Source organism: Mucor mucedo (assembly GCF_025094135.1).
Source record: "Mucor mucedo strain NRRL 3635 chromosome Unknown EV154scaffold_2, whole genome shotgun sequence".
Taxonomy (NCBI): Eukaryota; Fungi; Mucoromycota; class Mucoromycetes; order Mucorales; family Mucoraceae; genus Mucor; species Mucor mucedo.
This window is the reverse complement of record NW_026252286.1, coordinates 221093-236783: the sequence shown is the minus strand read 5'-3', so window position 1 is coordinate 236783 and position 15691 is coordinate 221093. Positions and strand designations below refer to the sequence as shown.

At 35.8% G+C, this 15691-nt stretch overlaps 4 protein-coding genes across 4 annotated transcripts; 2 read left to right on the top strand and 2 right to left on the bottom strand.

Annotated features, from left to right (window-relative positions):
• The first annotated feature begins 2689 nt into the window (after positions 1-2689).
• EV154DRAFT_597859 (OPT oligopeptide transporter protein-domain-containing protein) lies at positions 2690-5002 on the top strand. The gene is made up of 2 exons (XM_051607015.1): positions 2690-2890; positions 2973-5002. The coding sequence occupies exons 1-2, from the start codon at positions 2722-2724 to the stop codon at positions 4880-4882; spliced, it is 2079 nt and encodes a 692-aa protein (XP_051463441.1). The 5' UTR covers positions 2690-2721; the 3' UTR covers positions 4883-5002.
• A 1792-nt stretch (positions 5003-6794) lies between these two features.
• EV154DRAFT_114943 (saccharopine dehydrogenase) lies at positions 6795-8606 on the bottom strand. Its single transcript, XM_051593920.1, has 4 exons — positions 8144-8606; positions 7987-8081; positions 7782-7923; positions 6795-7721 (listed from the first exon to the last, which is right to left on the bottom strand). Exons 1-4 carry the CDS (start codon positions 8520-8522, stop codon positions 7009-7011), a joined length of 1329 nt encoding a protein of 442 aa, XP_051463440.1. The 5' UTR covers positions 8523-8606; the 3' UTR covers positions 6795-7008.
• Positions 8607-12107: 3501 nt separating this feature from the next.
• Positions 12108-14263, bottom strand: EV154DRAFT_490220 (T-complex protein 1 subunit gamma). The gene is made up of 6 exons (XM_051599400.1): positions 14198-14263; positions 14015-14076; positions 13746-13956; positions 13364-13674; positions 12388-13308; positions 12108-12331 (listed from the first exon to the last, which is right to left on the bottom strand). Exons 1-6 carry the CDS (start codon positions 14220-14222, stop codon positions 12227-12229), a joined length of 1635 nt encoding a protein of 544 aa, XP_051463439.1. The 5' UTR covers positions 14223-14263; the 3' UTR covers positions 12108-12226.
• EV154DRAFT_490218 (peptidyl-tRNA hydrolase-domain-containing protein) lies at positions 14264-15666 on the top strand. The gene is made up of 3 exons (XM_051599399.1): positions 14264-14745; positions 14802-15039; positions 15101-15666. The coding sequence occupies exons 1-3, from the start codon at positions 14725-14727 to the stop codon at positions 15568-15570; spliced, it is 729 nt and encodes a 242-aa protein (XP_051463438.1). The 5' UTR covers positions 14264-14724; the 3' UTR covers positions 15571-15666.
• Positions 15667-15691: the final 25 nt, after the last annotated feature.

Genomic DNA, 15691 nt, shown 5'->3' with positions numbered 1-15691 from the left:
TAACGTGTATGTTTCACTTAAATAACATCATTTGTTGTTGTTTTTTTATTCGAAACATGTAATTGCTGATACAAAAAAAAAACTATAAAAGTTATGACAGACGTAAGGTTACCAATCCCTATTCTATTTGGGTAAATTGTTACTATCATTTTCTGGGATCAAAAAAAAAAGAAAAAACATCCAGGACTTATGGGACAGGTGTAAAACTAGACCTACTGATCACCTCGTCAGGACATCAATTTTTTAAACTTCCTTTTTACGTTAAACGCATTATCAATCGTGCAATAAATATTTTATTGATCCCTGCGCTGTATCACTCTGACATCCAAAATTTTACCTTATTTATTATTCTAACATTAAGGTTACATCTTGTATCACATTTTGTGTAATTGATAGGGATGCATTATTGATTTCGATGTTCAAGGCACCAATTCGCGTGATTTAAAAGCGATATACTTAGATCTAATTGGGTAATTTGCTTTAACACTAAATTTAATCGCGCAAGAATAAAATCGACTGGTGATTCCTCATCCGATTCACGTTAATGTTATCAAAGATTTAAAATATCTGAACGGGAAGCTAGTTATAATAGTTTTTAAATACGTAATATGAATGCTTCATGAGGTCGAAGGTATGACTTTAAGGACTTTTTCACAATGAGAATAAGAAAAAGCCTTATGCTTAGGGAAACCGCGAATTGGTCAATTTAACACACGCAAAGTCAAGTTGTGCGAACAAATGCTGTGAGCACTGTAAACCTTCTGGGACCGAACTTTCAGCATTATAGACTGAACTTTTTTCGAAACTTCTTACTCTTGTTCGGGCTAACGCAATGCCATTCCCAAGTGTAAAAGTTAAGCAATAATCCTGATTTATTAGAACTGCTACTGTTAAATAAAATCAGGGCATAGTCTATTTTCATATGACAGTATTACGCCAATTTCAGATGTGCTATAGTTTGTGCGCTGTATAAGTATCACCGCATTTGTTTTGTATCAATTGCATGGTTCCCTCAAAAAGCTTCAATCCCGAAATAATCTGATCCCATCGAGGGCCTTGCTATAATATAAAGTCAGCTTGGTGAGCGTAATCTGTACAAGCAATAACACATCGGTTAGGTTTTTTAAAACAGTTTCTATACATCACAAAAATATATATCTGACCATGTACGTCGTCCATAAGATAATAAGCAGGCATAATTTCTTTTGGTACGGGTCTTCATGGCCCTTTTAAATGGCCACATAGAAAGTTTTTTTATCATGTTCATATCTTTAACTTAATCAACAGTACCATTCGTTTCTCGTGCAGTCAATTATGTTCAGACTCCAACAAAGCAGAAACCGAACGTTTCTTGGGTTACATAGTATGGAGCCATTCCTTTTATAAAATGGGCAGTGAATTTGGAAAACTCCGGCCCCTCTGTTTAACGTTACATGGAAACCAGATAAATAGCTCTGAGCTATTCATGGGGGAGAAATCATCTCAAATTTAAAATATACGGATTCAACTAAATTAATAAAACACATCATACTTCACTGAAAATGTCGTTAAAAACATTTTAAACGTCTTTTTTAGCGGCAAATGTCTTTTCAGCTTGGTTTTTTGCTCTAAATTTATTCAGATTTACATTGTACCAATGTTATTGGATAATATCAACTTTAAAATTATTGAGGGTTTGTGCGATAGTTTGATCACAAACAAAACAGGATATTAGGTCTTTTTTAGTTACCTTGGTTCTTTGAAAAACAAGACCACATGGTAACTATTCCATTATAATAAACAAGCGCCTGTGGAAGCGACAAAGCGTTCTTTTTTTTTAAAATAGACATATAAAGAATATTTCAACAATTCAAGTATTTTATGTGTAACTCAAAAAATTTATTGTACGATACAGATAGATAAAAAAAGCGTTCTGTTGGCATCCAAGAGCGACACCGTACTACCTTGATCCACAATAAACATGGAATGTGTGCTTAAAAGAATATGTGTACAATGTAAAGTTTCATTGATTTGTGCTCGTGTCATAAAGAAATCTATAAGCAGCGCAGTAGTTATTTGGCTGCGCCGTTTTCTATTTGAACTGGACCGAATAAGTTACCTGCACAAAGAAAAAGGAATTGTTATTTTGATGATTAATTTTTAGGAACGACTTAAAAGTTGTCAATTGGTGTCTCCGATATCGAATCAAATTACACGGAGATCGAATTAATGTGATACTTTTAGACAATCATTTATAATGAGTCATGTGGGCAGTGTCTTTTTGAAAAAAGCGCGACTTTTCAAAAAATCGTTTCATATCCTTCATATCTTTTTTTTTTAAAAAAAAATCAATTTCGACAGGAGAAAAAAAAAATTAAACATGTCAAATTCTACATTTTAAATTAAAGTTCAAATATAAAACCTGATCCAAGGGACTGAACGTTGAAATAGCCCAAAATGGACTGAATTACCTAAAAAGTTTATTCAAAAAAGGTTTTGTATCGTGCGAAAATGAGAAAAAAGACTGTGCGAAAAATTGTATTGGTCAGTCTTATCATCTGTGTGTTCCAACCTTTTGTGTCGCAATTGGTGCAATTAAGTGCTTTTCTATTCAGAGATTTCGTACGTCTCAAATACCAATTGCCAGTACAACATATAAATACAACTCCTATTTTTTTTTTTGTCTTTTTTTTTCTCTATCTATCTTTCTTACTTTCATTTTTTATATATATATAATATAATATGGAGGCCGAAAAGCAATCCGTATACAGGGATGAGAAACACGAGTATGATTTAGATGAACATGTTATTGTCGATGACACACCCTCAGTCCACAACAAAACCGCTATTGAAGAAACCCAATTTACATGGCGTGCAACTATTATCGGTGCCCTTTTGGGTTGTTTGATTGGTAATATTTTAGACACGCAGATGAAAAAAAAAAAAAAAAAAAAAAAAGAAGCTCGATTTAACAAAGAAATTATAATTATTAGCTGCATCTAATATGTATCTCGGTTTAAAAATTGGATGGACTTTTGGTGCATCTCTTTTCGGTGCCATTTTCTCATTTGCTATCATTAAACCCCTTTCCCGTGTATTACCTCCTCGCTGGGGTGGTGGATACTACGGTCCTAAAGAAAATTGTACAGCACAAACTGCTGCCACAACCGCAGGTGGACTTTCTGCAGGTTTTACTTCTGGTATCCCTGCCATGTATAAGTTAGGTCTTCTCAATACTCCCAAGGAAGATGCTGCTGCATTATTTTTGTTCGCTATCTCTGCCGCTTTCTACGGTCTTTTCTTCGCTGTACCTCTTCGTAGCCATTTTGTCGTTAAGCAAGATTTAACTTTCCCCACTCCTCGTGCTTCCGCTATCACTATTATTGCTCTTCATGACAGTGTTGAAGGTGAAAGAGAGGCTATGAAAAAAGCCAAGTGGATGGCTATCTGGTTTGCCGTGGCCTTTTTCTTTAACTTAATTGCCTATTGGGTTCCTTTCTTTGATACCATTCATGTTCTTTTCTGGATCGGTCATGCTGCCAATTACAGTCCTCTCATTACTGCTGATTTAACTTGGTCCTGGTTCTACCGTTGGGATTTCCCCTTCTTCGGTGCTGGTTTAATGACTCCCGGTTCTACATGTGTTTCATTTTTCTTGTCATCTCTTGTTATTTATGGTATCATTGGTCCTTGTTTAGTGGTTAACGGTTATTTCGTTAAAGCTAAGGGTTACACTGATCTTGGCCCTACTACCCAGTCTTTCTTCTTATGGCCCGGTATCGCCCTCATGGTCTTGACTTCTTTCGCTGAACTCTTTGTTCGTTACAAATCTCTTTGGCGTGGTGTTAAGGGTGCTGGTATTGGTATTTATGAAGGTGCTTACACTGCTATTATTTACTTCAAGACACATATTATGAAGAAGCCTTTATCTGATAAGGAGCATAAGGTGTTGCACCCTGAGCGCGATGAAGATGAAATTTTCGAGGATGATGAATTAGTCCCTACATGGTGGTGGGCTTGTGGTGTCTTTGTTTCAATTATTTTTACTTGTGTTATTATGGGAGAATTCTTCCACATGCCTGTTTATCAATCTATTGTCGCTGTTCTTCTTGGTTTTATCTTCGCCTTCGTTGGTGTTCAAGCTTCTGGTGAGACTGATATTAACCCTACTGGTGCTATCGGTAAGATGTCTCAATTGGTCTTTACTGGTTTCAAGGCAGATGATATCATTCAACTTCAAAGAAACAATTTAATGGCTGGTGTCATTTCCGCTGCTGCTTCTGGTCAATCTGTCGACATGGTTGGTGATCTTAAGACTGGTCAATTGGTTGGTGCTTCTCCCAGATCCCAATTCGCTGCTCAATTCATTGCTTCATTCTTTGCCATTGGTGTTTCCACTGGTCTTTTCATCCTTTTCGCTACAGCATACCCTTGTGTTATCTCTCCTGATATTAACGCAAAGTGTGAATTTGATTTGATTTCCGTAAAGGCATGGTACAATGTTACAAAGTTGTTAACTGGTGATAGTGATCCCCTTACTAAGGCCGGTATTAATGTCACTATTATTTGTGGTGTATTTGGTCTCGTTGCTCCTTTCTTCCGTGAGTTTGTTGTCCCCAGAAGATTCCATCGTTTCTTCCCCTCTATCTCTGCTATTGGTATTTCCATGATTAACTCTTCTCCTGAAATTCCTATGTCCATGTTTATGGGCTGGGTCGGTGGTAAAATTTGGAAGCGTGTCAATCCTGTCGCATTTGATAACTACATGTACAGTGCTGCTGGTGGTATGGTTGCCGGTCAAGGTATCTCAGCTATTTTGACAGCTATTTTCAAATTGACTAAGGTAGAAGGTCCTGTATTCTTTGCCTCTTGTCCTTATGGAGAAATTGGTGAATGCCCATAAACATTTTTTTCTCTACTTTCACTCCTTATTTTGTTATACTAAATAACATAGTACTTTTTACTTAATCTCTTTACATATAATAAACTTAATAACAACGAGTCTATACTCAGTTTTTTTTTTACATGTATCATCTCATATTTTAACATGTAACATTGTTTCGGCACTTTGGTAAATGTGTTACCTGCCGTTGTGATTCGTTACATCAAAACTAAAATAGAAAGGAATAATGTGCTATTCCAGGGTTAAATATAGTTTGGGTCCACTGGTGTATCCATTATGGAAGCATTACATGGATACACTCTCCAAATACTTCCTGTCTGTATTCTGCGTAAAAGATTGCAATCTGCAAACTTAAAAGTAGTGTCAAGCACTAGATGTAAACTTTATCAGCTTCATAGTATGCAAAACAAAAATACTTAACAATGAAACAACGCAACAGAGTCAATACTCTGAAGTGGTAAATAATTGTGGGTCTTTCCGGTGTTACTCTCCTTGTGAAGAGCACAAAGTTACGTTGCCTACTATCGAAAAACATTATCTCGCCATTGTGGAGCTTTAGTAAATAGGACAAAAAGAAAGTGATGAGTGAGTAGCATTTTATATCATACGTCAAAGTGACGCGGCAAAAAAAAACGTTCTTTGACTTAATATGATATTTGGCTGGCTCGTTGATATACAACTGTTGTATCAGTTACATTTACTTGGGCGCAAAAGAAAATAAATCCCTCTATTGGGAAAGAGTTACTCAAACTTGATTTTTAATTTTTTCCACCAATATAACTTACACAAAAAATTGTGCCTTTCATAAGGGGAATAATAACACTTAAACTTCCCCATCACCTCATTACTTTAGAGTACAAGCTCTGTTGCGCTGCTGTGCCGCTTAGTTTTGAAAAAAAGTGCAATATTTTACTTAAACCTATCCCATATATAAAATTTCTTTTTTCGCCAAAACAACAAAAAACAAAGAATAGAACACTGTATTCCTAGTTAATGCTATGGTAACGTCTCACAATAATTTTATGTTTTTATATTTAAATAAACTAATGGGTATCTATTGTGAACACATTGAAATTCCTTTTTTTTCGAAAACTAGAATTAAGTTTGCTTTAATGCATAGAATAGGCCAATTTTCGGCTATTTGTGCAATTAATGTGCTGCACAAAATCACCCACAATAGGATTATGCATTATGCAGATTTTTAATATTCACCAGTTTTTTTTTTTTTTTTTTTTTTTTTTTTTTTTTTTTTTTTTTTTTTTTTTTTTTTTTTTTTCTTGAATTTACGAGAAAAAGACAAATTATAGGAATATAAAGTGTTAAAAGGGTAATAGTGTCATTTTATTGTGTGTGTACATAAGAAAGATAGTTATCCAATACGAAGAAAGAAAAATAGTGTCCTGCGCTAGAATTTTTTTTTTAAAAAAAACTTCTCCGAAATATGGTATACATCTGTTTTTTGTTGTTGTCATTGTTTTAGTTGTAAAAATTCCTCGACAGTTATTTCAAAGAGCTATCGCTTAATCTTCTTACAAGGCTGCATTCTTCTCTAGCAAGAATAAATGTGGTCGGATCGTTCAGAATAACTACACGAGAAAAGGTGACACGACGACGAATTTCTTTCTTTGTTGTGTTAACCAAAATACTTCCTGGAAGAATATTATCAGAAGCCGACCGACAGAAAACAGGTTTAGTCATTTTTATTTGCGTTGGCAGATTAGAAATAAAGGGTTTGAAAGGAGGAACGTGAAAATGATAACAATAATGAAAAAGACCTACATATCTTTGCTGGTATTTATAATAATTCTAATTTTTTTATAGTTCGTTTCCTAATCATAGTTTAAACCTGTGGTGGTGATAGTAAGATTAAGTTTTGAAGTATTAGAATTATTTTGGACCCTGAGCCTGGGCTTCTTCACTTAAGAAATATCAGGAACAGAACATGATAATATTACTGAATTGGGCTTTGTACCGGGTTTTTTACCTCAAATCACTTGACGAAATTGCAACCCCCTTCTTTTTTTTTTTACATTCCCCCTTTTCTATTGAACTATGTATTGTTTATTGGCAATCATTACTAGTTCGACACATGTCTTATGATATGATGCACGCCGACATAAATAACTTTAGGTAGAAATATCATAGGTGATACCAACAAATCTAAGACGGTCAATTAAGTCGGTTTCCCAAAATGCTGTACTGGGAGTAAGTACACCACTTGGGACATATCCTTCATGCTTGTTGTTCAAAATGGCTAATGCGCACTGCACCACGATACGGGGAGTAGCAACATAACCAGCTTCGGGCCCACGCACGACCACCTTGATTTCTTTATTAGGAGGGTCATTGGAACCAGGAGTTAAAGCATGATCATAGCCTTTGGAACGAAGGACAATCTCGAAGGAAGATTGATTCAATTGTTCTTTGGTAGGATGTTCTTTTGAGAAAAGGCCAGCAGAAAACAATTCGGGATGTCCTAATAAAAGGTTACGGCCCCAAGGACTTCCAGCCAATACTGAGAAGATGAATCCATAGATAGTATAGAGAATCACAGCCCAAAGAGATGGCAATAATAAATAAGCCGCGAATTGGACAGTGGGAGGCAAGGTAACATTAGGCTTTTTCTTTTCTGTTGTAGCAAGTCCAGTTAAGAATATCTGTTGCGAAAGTCTCACAACAGAAGGGTCGGCAAACACAAAAGGGACATGATATCCCAACTCTTTATCGCGTGTTACTCTTTTATGGAAAGGGAGCTTTGGTGCTTCGAGTCGTGGAAGCCTCTTCAATGTTGATGCTTGACGAATTTCTCGGAGAAGCTCAGCTGAACCAAATCCATGAACTACAAATTACCTTTTAGTAACCACATACCCCAATATTTCTTTAAATGAATACAATTTACCTGCTGATTCAAAAGTTGCATAACCCCCACGCAAGCCGGAAGGTCCGGTATGAATTCGTAAAAACATCTCAATCTGGGTAGGCACCCAACCATGCTGTGTATAAAGATTTTTGGTATAAAGAACGCCCATATCTGTGGGAACCTATAATTAGACATTCCATTTAGCTTCGGGTTATACTTTCTTGCCTCCATACATTGTACTTACACTATCGAAACCGCAAGAATGAACAATCGTGACTTTATTGGCGACAGCTTTATCGTGATATGTACGTTGCATACGCTCGACGAATTCAGGTTCACCTACATGTGGCGGGATATATTAAATATTTAGTACAAGCAATAATAGAGATTTTTAACTTTACCTGTGACATCTACATAGTTGCAACTATTATCGACACATGAGCGTACAACATATTCACCCATAAAACGGAAGGGTCCTACGGCGTTAATTAAGACTTTTGTCTTGCTCGTCATAGCATCTAACTGTTCTCTTTGGGTCACGCTGGCTATCAAAACGGATGGCTGTTCAATGGTAGCTTTAGGAAAACGGTCTGTTAATTCCTGAATGATCTCTTGCAACCTTTCTTCATTTCGACCAGCAATGGCCCAACGGAATCCCGGCTTGAAAAAGGAAGGCAAATCTATAGATAATTCATAGACGTGACTGACTATCTGTTTACCGGTTAAACCAGTGGCACCGAAAATTGTTAAATCGAATTTCTGAATAATATTACTGCTCATAATTTTGTATTTCACTTCTAAAAGGTAAAATGTATTTTAACGAGGTTATTTTTATAGAAAAAAAAATAGAGATGACGCCTTTGTGTCTATATCGGCGATTCAAACCATTCAGGCTTACAATATATGATGATCGCTCCCGAGTCTCAAGGTATTTCCATCATCAGATGTATTACCCGATCCAAATAGAAGGGTGCTTGCTTGTGAAAACATGGCTAATACAATTTGTTATTAGTAATAACATGTAGAAAATAACAAACATTGAAAAAAAAAGGTTGTTTGCGCCACGAGCGGCTTCGCAATGGCTACACGACCAAAATTTGATCATGATAACACCGTGTAATTTAGTAGAAAAATAAAAGACGTTTCTTAACCCCGGGCAAGAATATAAGGGTGAAACCATTTCCTCGGTTTCTCCTTGCGAAAACATTTAAAACTCGACGTCAATCTTCCCTTCCAAGCAGGGATAAGTAGCATCCTGCAGTAATGCCACACATAGCTCTGTGTACTACTTTTCGTTTCTATTCGTGTAGAAGTTTCCGAAGTCGATTTGAATGTATATTTTTCGTTTTTTGTTTACAATAAAAAAATTTCTTGTACCAGTCGGGGGAAATTTCATAAAGAATCCATTTCCGTTACACACTGTACATCTTTAATGTGACATTGGTCATTTTGTCTAATATTTATTGACTAAATATCCACTGGTAAGTCCAAATGTAAATTATAGTTTCTAAGTAGGTAAAGATCTAATGGATTGCCGCTGCGGAAAATCAATATCAACAAATTTGTTTTAAGTACCAAGTTGTGGTGACTTAATATTGTTGAAAGAATCTTCTTTTATTATAATACATCCTTTGCCTTCTTACTTTGCATTCCATTTGTTTCTAGATATTTAATTCATTTGTTTCCCTTAAATTAAATACTTTACAATGCTGTCAGTGCTCTTCACAAGGACCAAAAGTTTTTTTTTATTTTATTTTTGTAATTATCTGTATTAAAAAAAGGTTATTTTCGTGCATGGATACAGTATCGATCATTTAAATAGCACTTTTGATACTTGTAAACAAGATACCATCAAAGCGCATCAATGTTTTTTGTTACATACCTTGTACTACAATTCATAAATGAAAATTTTTTAAACGGTCTCATTTTAGACTAAGACATCAGTGATTTTTTTTTTTTTTTGACAGTCAGTTCTAAAAATTGACCAAAAGCTTGATACACACCACTACATACCGGATACAATGAGTTACTTGTCTCTCCGAATTTCTACCAACATCAACCCTGTTCCTTTCTGATTCAGAAAAAGACAAATGTGTTTTTTTGCTATAAATTGTTCGGATCGTTTATGATCTCCAAGCAGTTCTAACGGAATTTGTTTAAAGTTTAACGCAGCTGCCAAATCTTAATCTTGTACTCTGTTTGTAACATCTTTCTCTTTGGGTGGGGGTCATTACACTTATATAAACCATAATCTGTACTATTCAAACTGATAAGCAGATTCCGAAGAGTATGATTTTTTTTCTTAATAAACATCTGGCAGCAAATTACCTTTGAAATCATATTACATATCTGTCCCTTTTTGCATTTATATATCATTCACAAACCACATGTTTTCTGGCATGTACTTCTAAGCTAGAAGCGAGATAGCTCATACCAGTCAATATGATTTTACGCTACCGGTGTATAGGTGATCTAGTAAAATCAGACCGATTTAACTATCATTTTAAAACTTGGCCTTAAAATTCTTTAAAAAATCTCTTGTCGAATTAAGTTTGGTATCTGACTAGCAGTCAGTAAGAGCTTGATTGAAAACATAAGCCTTAAGTGTATCATTAGAAAACAATTGGTAAGTATTTATTTAAATGTAATAATTAATGATTTTCTTACTTCTAAACGAATATATTCTTCTTTTCACGAATAATATTACGACTGTGAATTCCTCTTCATTAAAAAGTTAAGCTAAACTAATATACACGCAGAGCGCCTAAAACAAACCTCATTATTCAATATTTAGAAATACTCGCAAGGAATTTTTTATAAATAGAAGTCCGGGCATTCTATAAATGAACGAGTAACTCAAACAATGAGTTATGACGGCATATTTAGAAAGCCGGATATATGTTCTTATGTAAGAGGCTTAAAGTCTGAGCAACTTCTTCCTTGCAAACATTCAAGTAATTTTAGGCGTGATTCTGATGGATCTTAAAATTCTTTTAAAACTTTTATTTATTAGCGGAACACTGGAAGATTTATAAAAGTAGGCATTTCGATAGTTTGTCTTCAGCAAGTCCAACGAACGCTTTTATTACTATTGGTATACCACTACATACGTTAAAGTTCTTGATTACTGATAGAGGTTTTCTTAAAATAAAATATTCAGTGAACTTTTCAGTGAGGCTACAACCCTCTCGTGGGATCAGCTCACTAATACCAACACCTTTCAAGCTTTTCTGTTTAGAGGTGATCTTGTTTTTTTTTCTTATTTACAGATATACATTCAAAGGTGTAGACATAACTTGTATCGTGGAAGTAAATGATCCTTAGAAACAAAATCGGCGACTACACACATAAACATTAAAGGAGCAGTGCACAGTGTGGACGCAACCTTAAATAATTGAACCAATTTAACAGCCATCTAGAGAGAGAGAGCAAACCATCAAAAGCAAAAGCAACATTTTGTTGACAACAAAAGTCTAATCTGGCCAAATTGTAGGACGATAATTTTAACCAAGCATTTGGCTTATAACGAGATAAGACACGGATATAACAAAAACGTGATCAAAATGGGTGCCAAGAGTTTACATATAGTCATTTAGCAAATACTTCTAATTTTGTAAAAAGGAAATCCTAGTTAATAAACTAGTAATCGTACGAGGACTAAATAAGTGAAGGAATAAGCATGTTTAAAATACGACATTATCAGTGGCCCAAATGTCAGTTTCTTATCATTGAAGGTTTATCAAGCTTAAAAATTTAAGCTACCAAAGGTAACGTATAACAATACCCAAAGCCAGACCATCAATTCCGTATTTATTTACAAACCCATTCTTATATCATACAAATTAGTTTTGAAGATGAGTCATATTTAGCTCTAACTCGAACTTAAAAGACCAAACAAAAAGCCTATGTTTTTGAAAAAGTTAGAAAAAAAAAGTTAAAATTATAATAATAAACACGTCTTTAAAAATAAAATGGGTATGACTAGTTCGAAAGCCAGACTAAGTCATTTGATTAATTTTTCTAATTAAATGCATATTTGTCTTTCTTTTTCATAGATAGTCTCTTCTCTTGATTCATATAATGGTGAACGATGGATTTATTTGCATAAAGTAGAAGATAAAGTCTATCTCGAAATTCTTAAGTTTAAATCGCCAGATCATGTATATATGCATATACATCAGAAACAACACCATAATACTAGAAAACGTGACATCGTAATACCATTATTTAAGTCATTTGGGGGATCAGCAACATGAATGACTTGGAGCAGCGATCTAAAACATTTAAAATGTGTCATCATGCTTATGTTAGATCACCAAGCATCAATCGAAAATGAAATACAATACGCGTTAATGTCTACAATAATTGTGGGGTGAGGGGTAATTTATTTTATTACAAAAAAAACAAGAGCGTGTGTTGTGCGTGTATACATGGTTTATTATGCTTATTTTTATCTTTTATCTTTCCTTTATATAATTGTTTATTTATTGTTGATCCATTTCTTGACCACCTTGTTGTTGTTGTTGAGGAGCTCTGTTCTTTGAAAGACCTGAAACGATATCATCAACACGCAATAACAAACATGCAGACTATAGAAGAGTTAGTTTTTCCAATACTTTCACACCACTTTAAACTTAAAACATACCTCAATAGCAGTCTTGATGGTTTGAACCTTAACAGCACTAGGTTCCCAAATACCATAATCCTTCATATCAACAACCTTACCAGCCTCACCATCGATACCGAATGTATGCTCACCAGCAGCATGCTTGGCTCTCAATTGTGTTAAAGTCTTAATGGCGTTACCACCACAGTTTTGGACAAGAGTACGAGGAATGACCTCCATGGCTTCAGCAACGGATCTATAAGGCCATTGCTCAACACCTTCAATCAACTTGGCCTTCTCTTCAAGTTTGACAGAGACAGCCATTTCAGTGGCACCTCCACCAGGAGCGAGCTTAGCACTGAAGAAGACGTTACGAGCAACGCACATAGCATCTTGAAGGTTACGTTCCACTTCGTTGATGATATCTTTACTGGGACCACGCAAGATGATAGAACAAGCCTTGGGGTCTTCACACTTGGTCAAGAAAGTGAAGTATTCATCACCAATCTTATCAATGTTGAAGAGACCACACTTGGTACCGACATCAGCGTCACGAAGATCATCTACACGGTTCACGATGGTGGCACCGACAGCACGAGCAATACGGTTGTTATCGGTTTTACGGACACGACGAATGGCTGTGATGTTGGCCTTGACAAAGTAATGTTGTGCAAGATCAGAAACACCCTTTTCGGTGAAGACCAAATCAGGCTTTAAGGAGATAATCTTATCACACATGGCTTTCACTTGTTCTTCTTCAATCTGGAGAATACGGTTCCAATCGGCTTCCTTGGAGATTTCAATGTTGGTTTGAGATTCACCCTTCTTATATTCAAGAGGACAATCCAATAAAATAACACGAGGGTTTTCAATACGACGACGCATTTTGGGATGAGTTACATCCTTGTTTAAGATGACACCATCTAAAACTTGGGATTGTTCAATTTCACCTCCGGGAATCTAGGTTATAAGTCAATAAACAAGAATAAAACGCGCTTCGTAAGAATATACAAACCTTTTCAACACGAGCATAACGCTTGATATCAACCTCGGTCTTACCAGTTCCATCTTCTTCAACAGCAACACAACGGACAGCATCCAAAGCGAGCTTACACATTAAATCACTCCATGTACTCACAAACTTTGTACCGATAGAAGATTTAATCAATGCCATCATCTCTTCGGTGTTGTTGACATCGACAGGAGTGGAAATTTCCTCGACAATTTGTAAAGCATCCTCAAGTGCCTTCTTGAAGGCACTAATAATAACAATGGGATGGATATTGTTTTGAATGTGGGGTAAGGCACTAGCAAGTACTTCACCAGCTATTGTGTTCAAGGTTTTTTTAATATACAGATGCCTCCTTCTTTTCCCCATCGTAAAAAACAAAACTTACCAAGGATGATGACACTGGTGGTACCATCACCAACTTCTTCATCTTGTGTTCTTGAAAGTTCAATCATACTCTTGGCAGCAGGATGATCAACCTCGATTTCACGAAGGATGGCATTACCATCGTTTGTTAATAAAATACCACCCATGGGATCAAGCAACATTTTAAGCATGGATCGGGGACCAAGACAGGTACGGATGACATCGGCGACAGTCTAAAAATATAAAGCATTAAGTCGTGCTGCAGCATCATCATCATCTTTTTCTTTTTACCTTGGCAGCAGTAATGTTGGAGAGCTGAGCTTTACGCCCTGACTCACGTTCCATATTGGTATCTAAGAATAAAACAATCGTTGGTTATTCTAATTTTCTTTTCTTTCCCGCGACAAAAGACGACCGATGGGTCATCCTTTCACACTTTTTTCTTTCTTTCTTATTGGGGTTTGTTTTATTTACTCATGACAAGTACTTGAGATTGCATCTTGTTTATTAATTAGCTTGATGAAAAAAATAAAGGAAAAGGAAAATTTTTTTGAGAGCGCGTGTTTCTTTCTTTGACGTTCTATGTTTTGGCGGAGCTTTCATCAAAACTCAGCTTTTTTTCTTTTTTCGCCTCCCCCCTCACTTACACTTTCCAAAACCGAACTGTTAGAAGCTGTCATGCAGCAGAACCATTCTTAGTTCATTACTAGAGTATTTTCTGGAAGCTCTTGACATTTATATACAATTAATCAAGTATGACTGTCACTATGTCCCATGTGTCTTGCAGAACTAGACAGTTGTTATTTTATAAGCATACATTTAAATGACAGATTGCATAGCAACCCCGAGTTTGCATAGTGCTCATATTCAATGAGCAATAATCATTGCTGTCCTGACAACGAATGCTTGATTTATTGTAGGGAAGTTTAATCCGCGCTGTCAGCTGCCATACAAAAAAATAAATATTTTACCTTTTTTTTTTATTACCTGTCCCCCATTTGATGAATAACACTCGAATCTTGGTAAGCATCGATCATGACCATGAGAGGAAAAGTATAAAAAATAACGCCATGCCTAGCTCGTTGGACTTGGTAATACCACATTACCAAACACTCGACACAATGTAGGCATGATGGCACTGGATTCCATTGCCAAAGCCCTGAATCTGAATTGGACTCAAAAGGCTACCTGGAAATCCGACATTACCGAGACAACGCTTCGGGTCCCTTCTGCGGATACTGTCAAGGAGTACCAAGTGACATTTTTAAAGCCAAGAAAGCTCATGAATATCAGTGGATCCTGTGTAGCTCAAGCAGGTAAAAAAAATAAAAGTGATAAAGGAGAAAAGAATTAAATGGGATGGTAATATTGTAATAGTCAAAGATCTTTCGATTCCTTTAAAGAACTTGTACGTATTTCATGACGATATGCAACGGGATATTGGCAAAGTGAATTTAAAAGGCAATGGATCTGCCAACGGACACAATGGCATCAAATCCGTCATTGATAATTTACGGACCAATGAATTTAAACGTGTGCGTATTGGTGTAGGACGGCCTGCAGCCGAAATTGATGATCGGTCGTATGGGGTCGTGGCCAATTTTGTGCTGGGTAAATTTACAACCAAAGAATTAGACATGTTAGAAAAAACTGTTTACCCCATGTGGACACAAAACCAAGGTTTAGAGTTATTATGTGATAAAGGTGAGCTTATCCAATCGCCCAAAAAGAAGAACAAACACTCGAATCCAAACAAGATCAAAAAGAAGAAGAAGGAGGAGTTGTTTGAAGAACACGAGCAGTTGGTCGCACAAGAGCCCCATAATATAAACATAGAGGACAAATAGAAGACACTTGGAATTCATCTTGCATTTTTAATTATAATAAACAATACGTATCTTTTTTTTTATAACAGATCCCTCTCTCTCTCTTTTGACTTTCCATCTATAAAAAAAAAAATCTAAAAAA

What these genes read in the sequence shown, in the direction of transcription:
- EV154DRAFT_597859 (XM_051607015.1), top strand. Translation starts at nt 2,722, where the DNA reads ATGGAGGCCGAAAAGCAATCCGTATACAGGGATGAGAAACACGAGTAT. An exon ending in CCTTTTGGGTTGTTTGATTG is followed by an intron (nt 2,891 to 2,972) that starts GTAATATTTTAG and finishes TATAATTATTAG; the next exon opens with CTGCATCTAATATGTATCTC.
- EV154DRAFT_114943 (XM_051593920.1), bottom strand. Translation starts at nt 8,522, where the DNA reads ATGAGCAGTAATATTATTCAGAAATTCGATTTAACAATTTTCGGTGCC. An exon ending in CAACTATGTAGATGTCACAG is followed by an intron (nt 8,082 to 8,143) that starts GTAAAGTTAAAA and finishes CGCCACATGTAG; the next exon opens with GTGAACCTGAATTCGTCGAG. An exon ending in TGCAACTTTTGAATCAGCAG is followed by an intron (nt 7,722 to 7,781) that starts GTAAATTGTATT and finishes GGTAATTTGTAG; the next exon opens with TTCATGGATTTGGTTCAGCT.
- EV154DRAFT_490220 (XM_051599400.1), bottom strand. Translation starts at nt 14,222, where the DNA reads ATGCAATCTCAAGTACTTGTCATGA. An exon ending in GTTATGCTCGTGTTGAAAAG is followed by an intron (nt 13,309 to 13,363) that starts GTTTGTATATTC and finishes CTTATAACCTAG; the next exon opens with ATTCCCGGAGGTGAAATTGA. An exon ending in CCATCAAGACTGCTATTGAG is followed by an intron (nt 12,332 to 12,387) that starts GTATGTTTTAAG and finishes ACTCTTCTATAG; the next exon opens with TCTGCATGTTTGTTATTGCG.
- EV154DRAFT_490218 (XM_051599399.1), top strand. Translation starts at nt 14,725, where the DNA reads ATGAATAACACTCGAATCTTG. An exon ending in TGAATAACACTCGAATCTTG is followed by an intron (nt 14,746 to 14,801) that starts GTAAGCATCGAT and finishes CGCCATGCCTAG; the next exon opens with CTCGTTGGACTTGGTAATAC. An exon ending in ATCCTGTGTAGCTCAAGCAG is followed by an intron (nt 15,040 to 15,100) that starts GTAAAAAAAATA and finishes ATATTGTAATAG; the next exon opens with TCAAAGATCTTTCGATTCCT.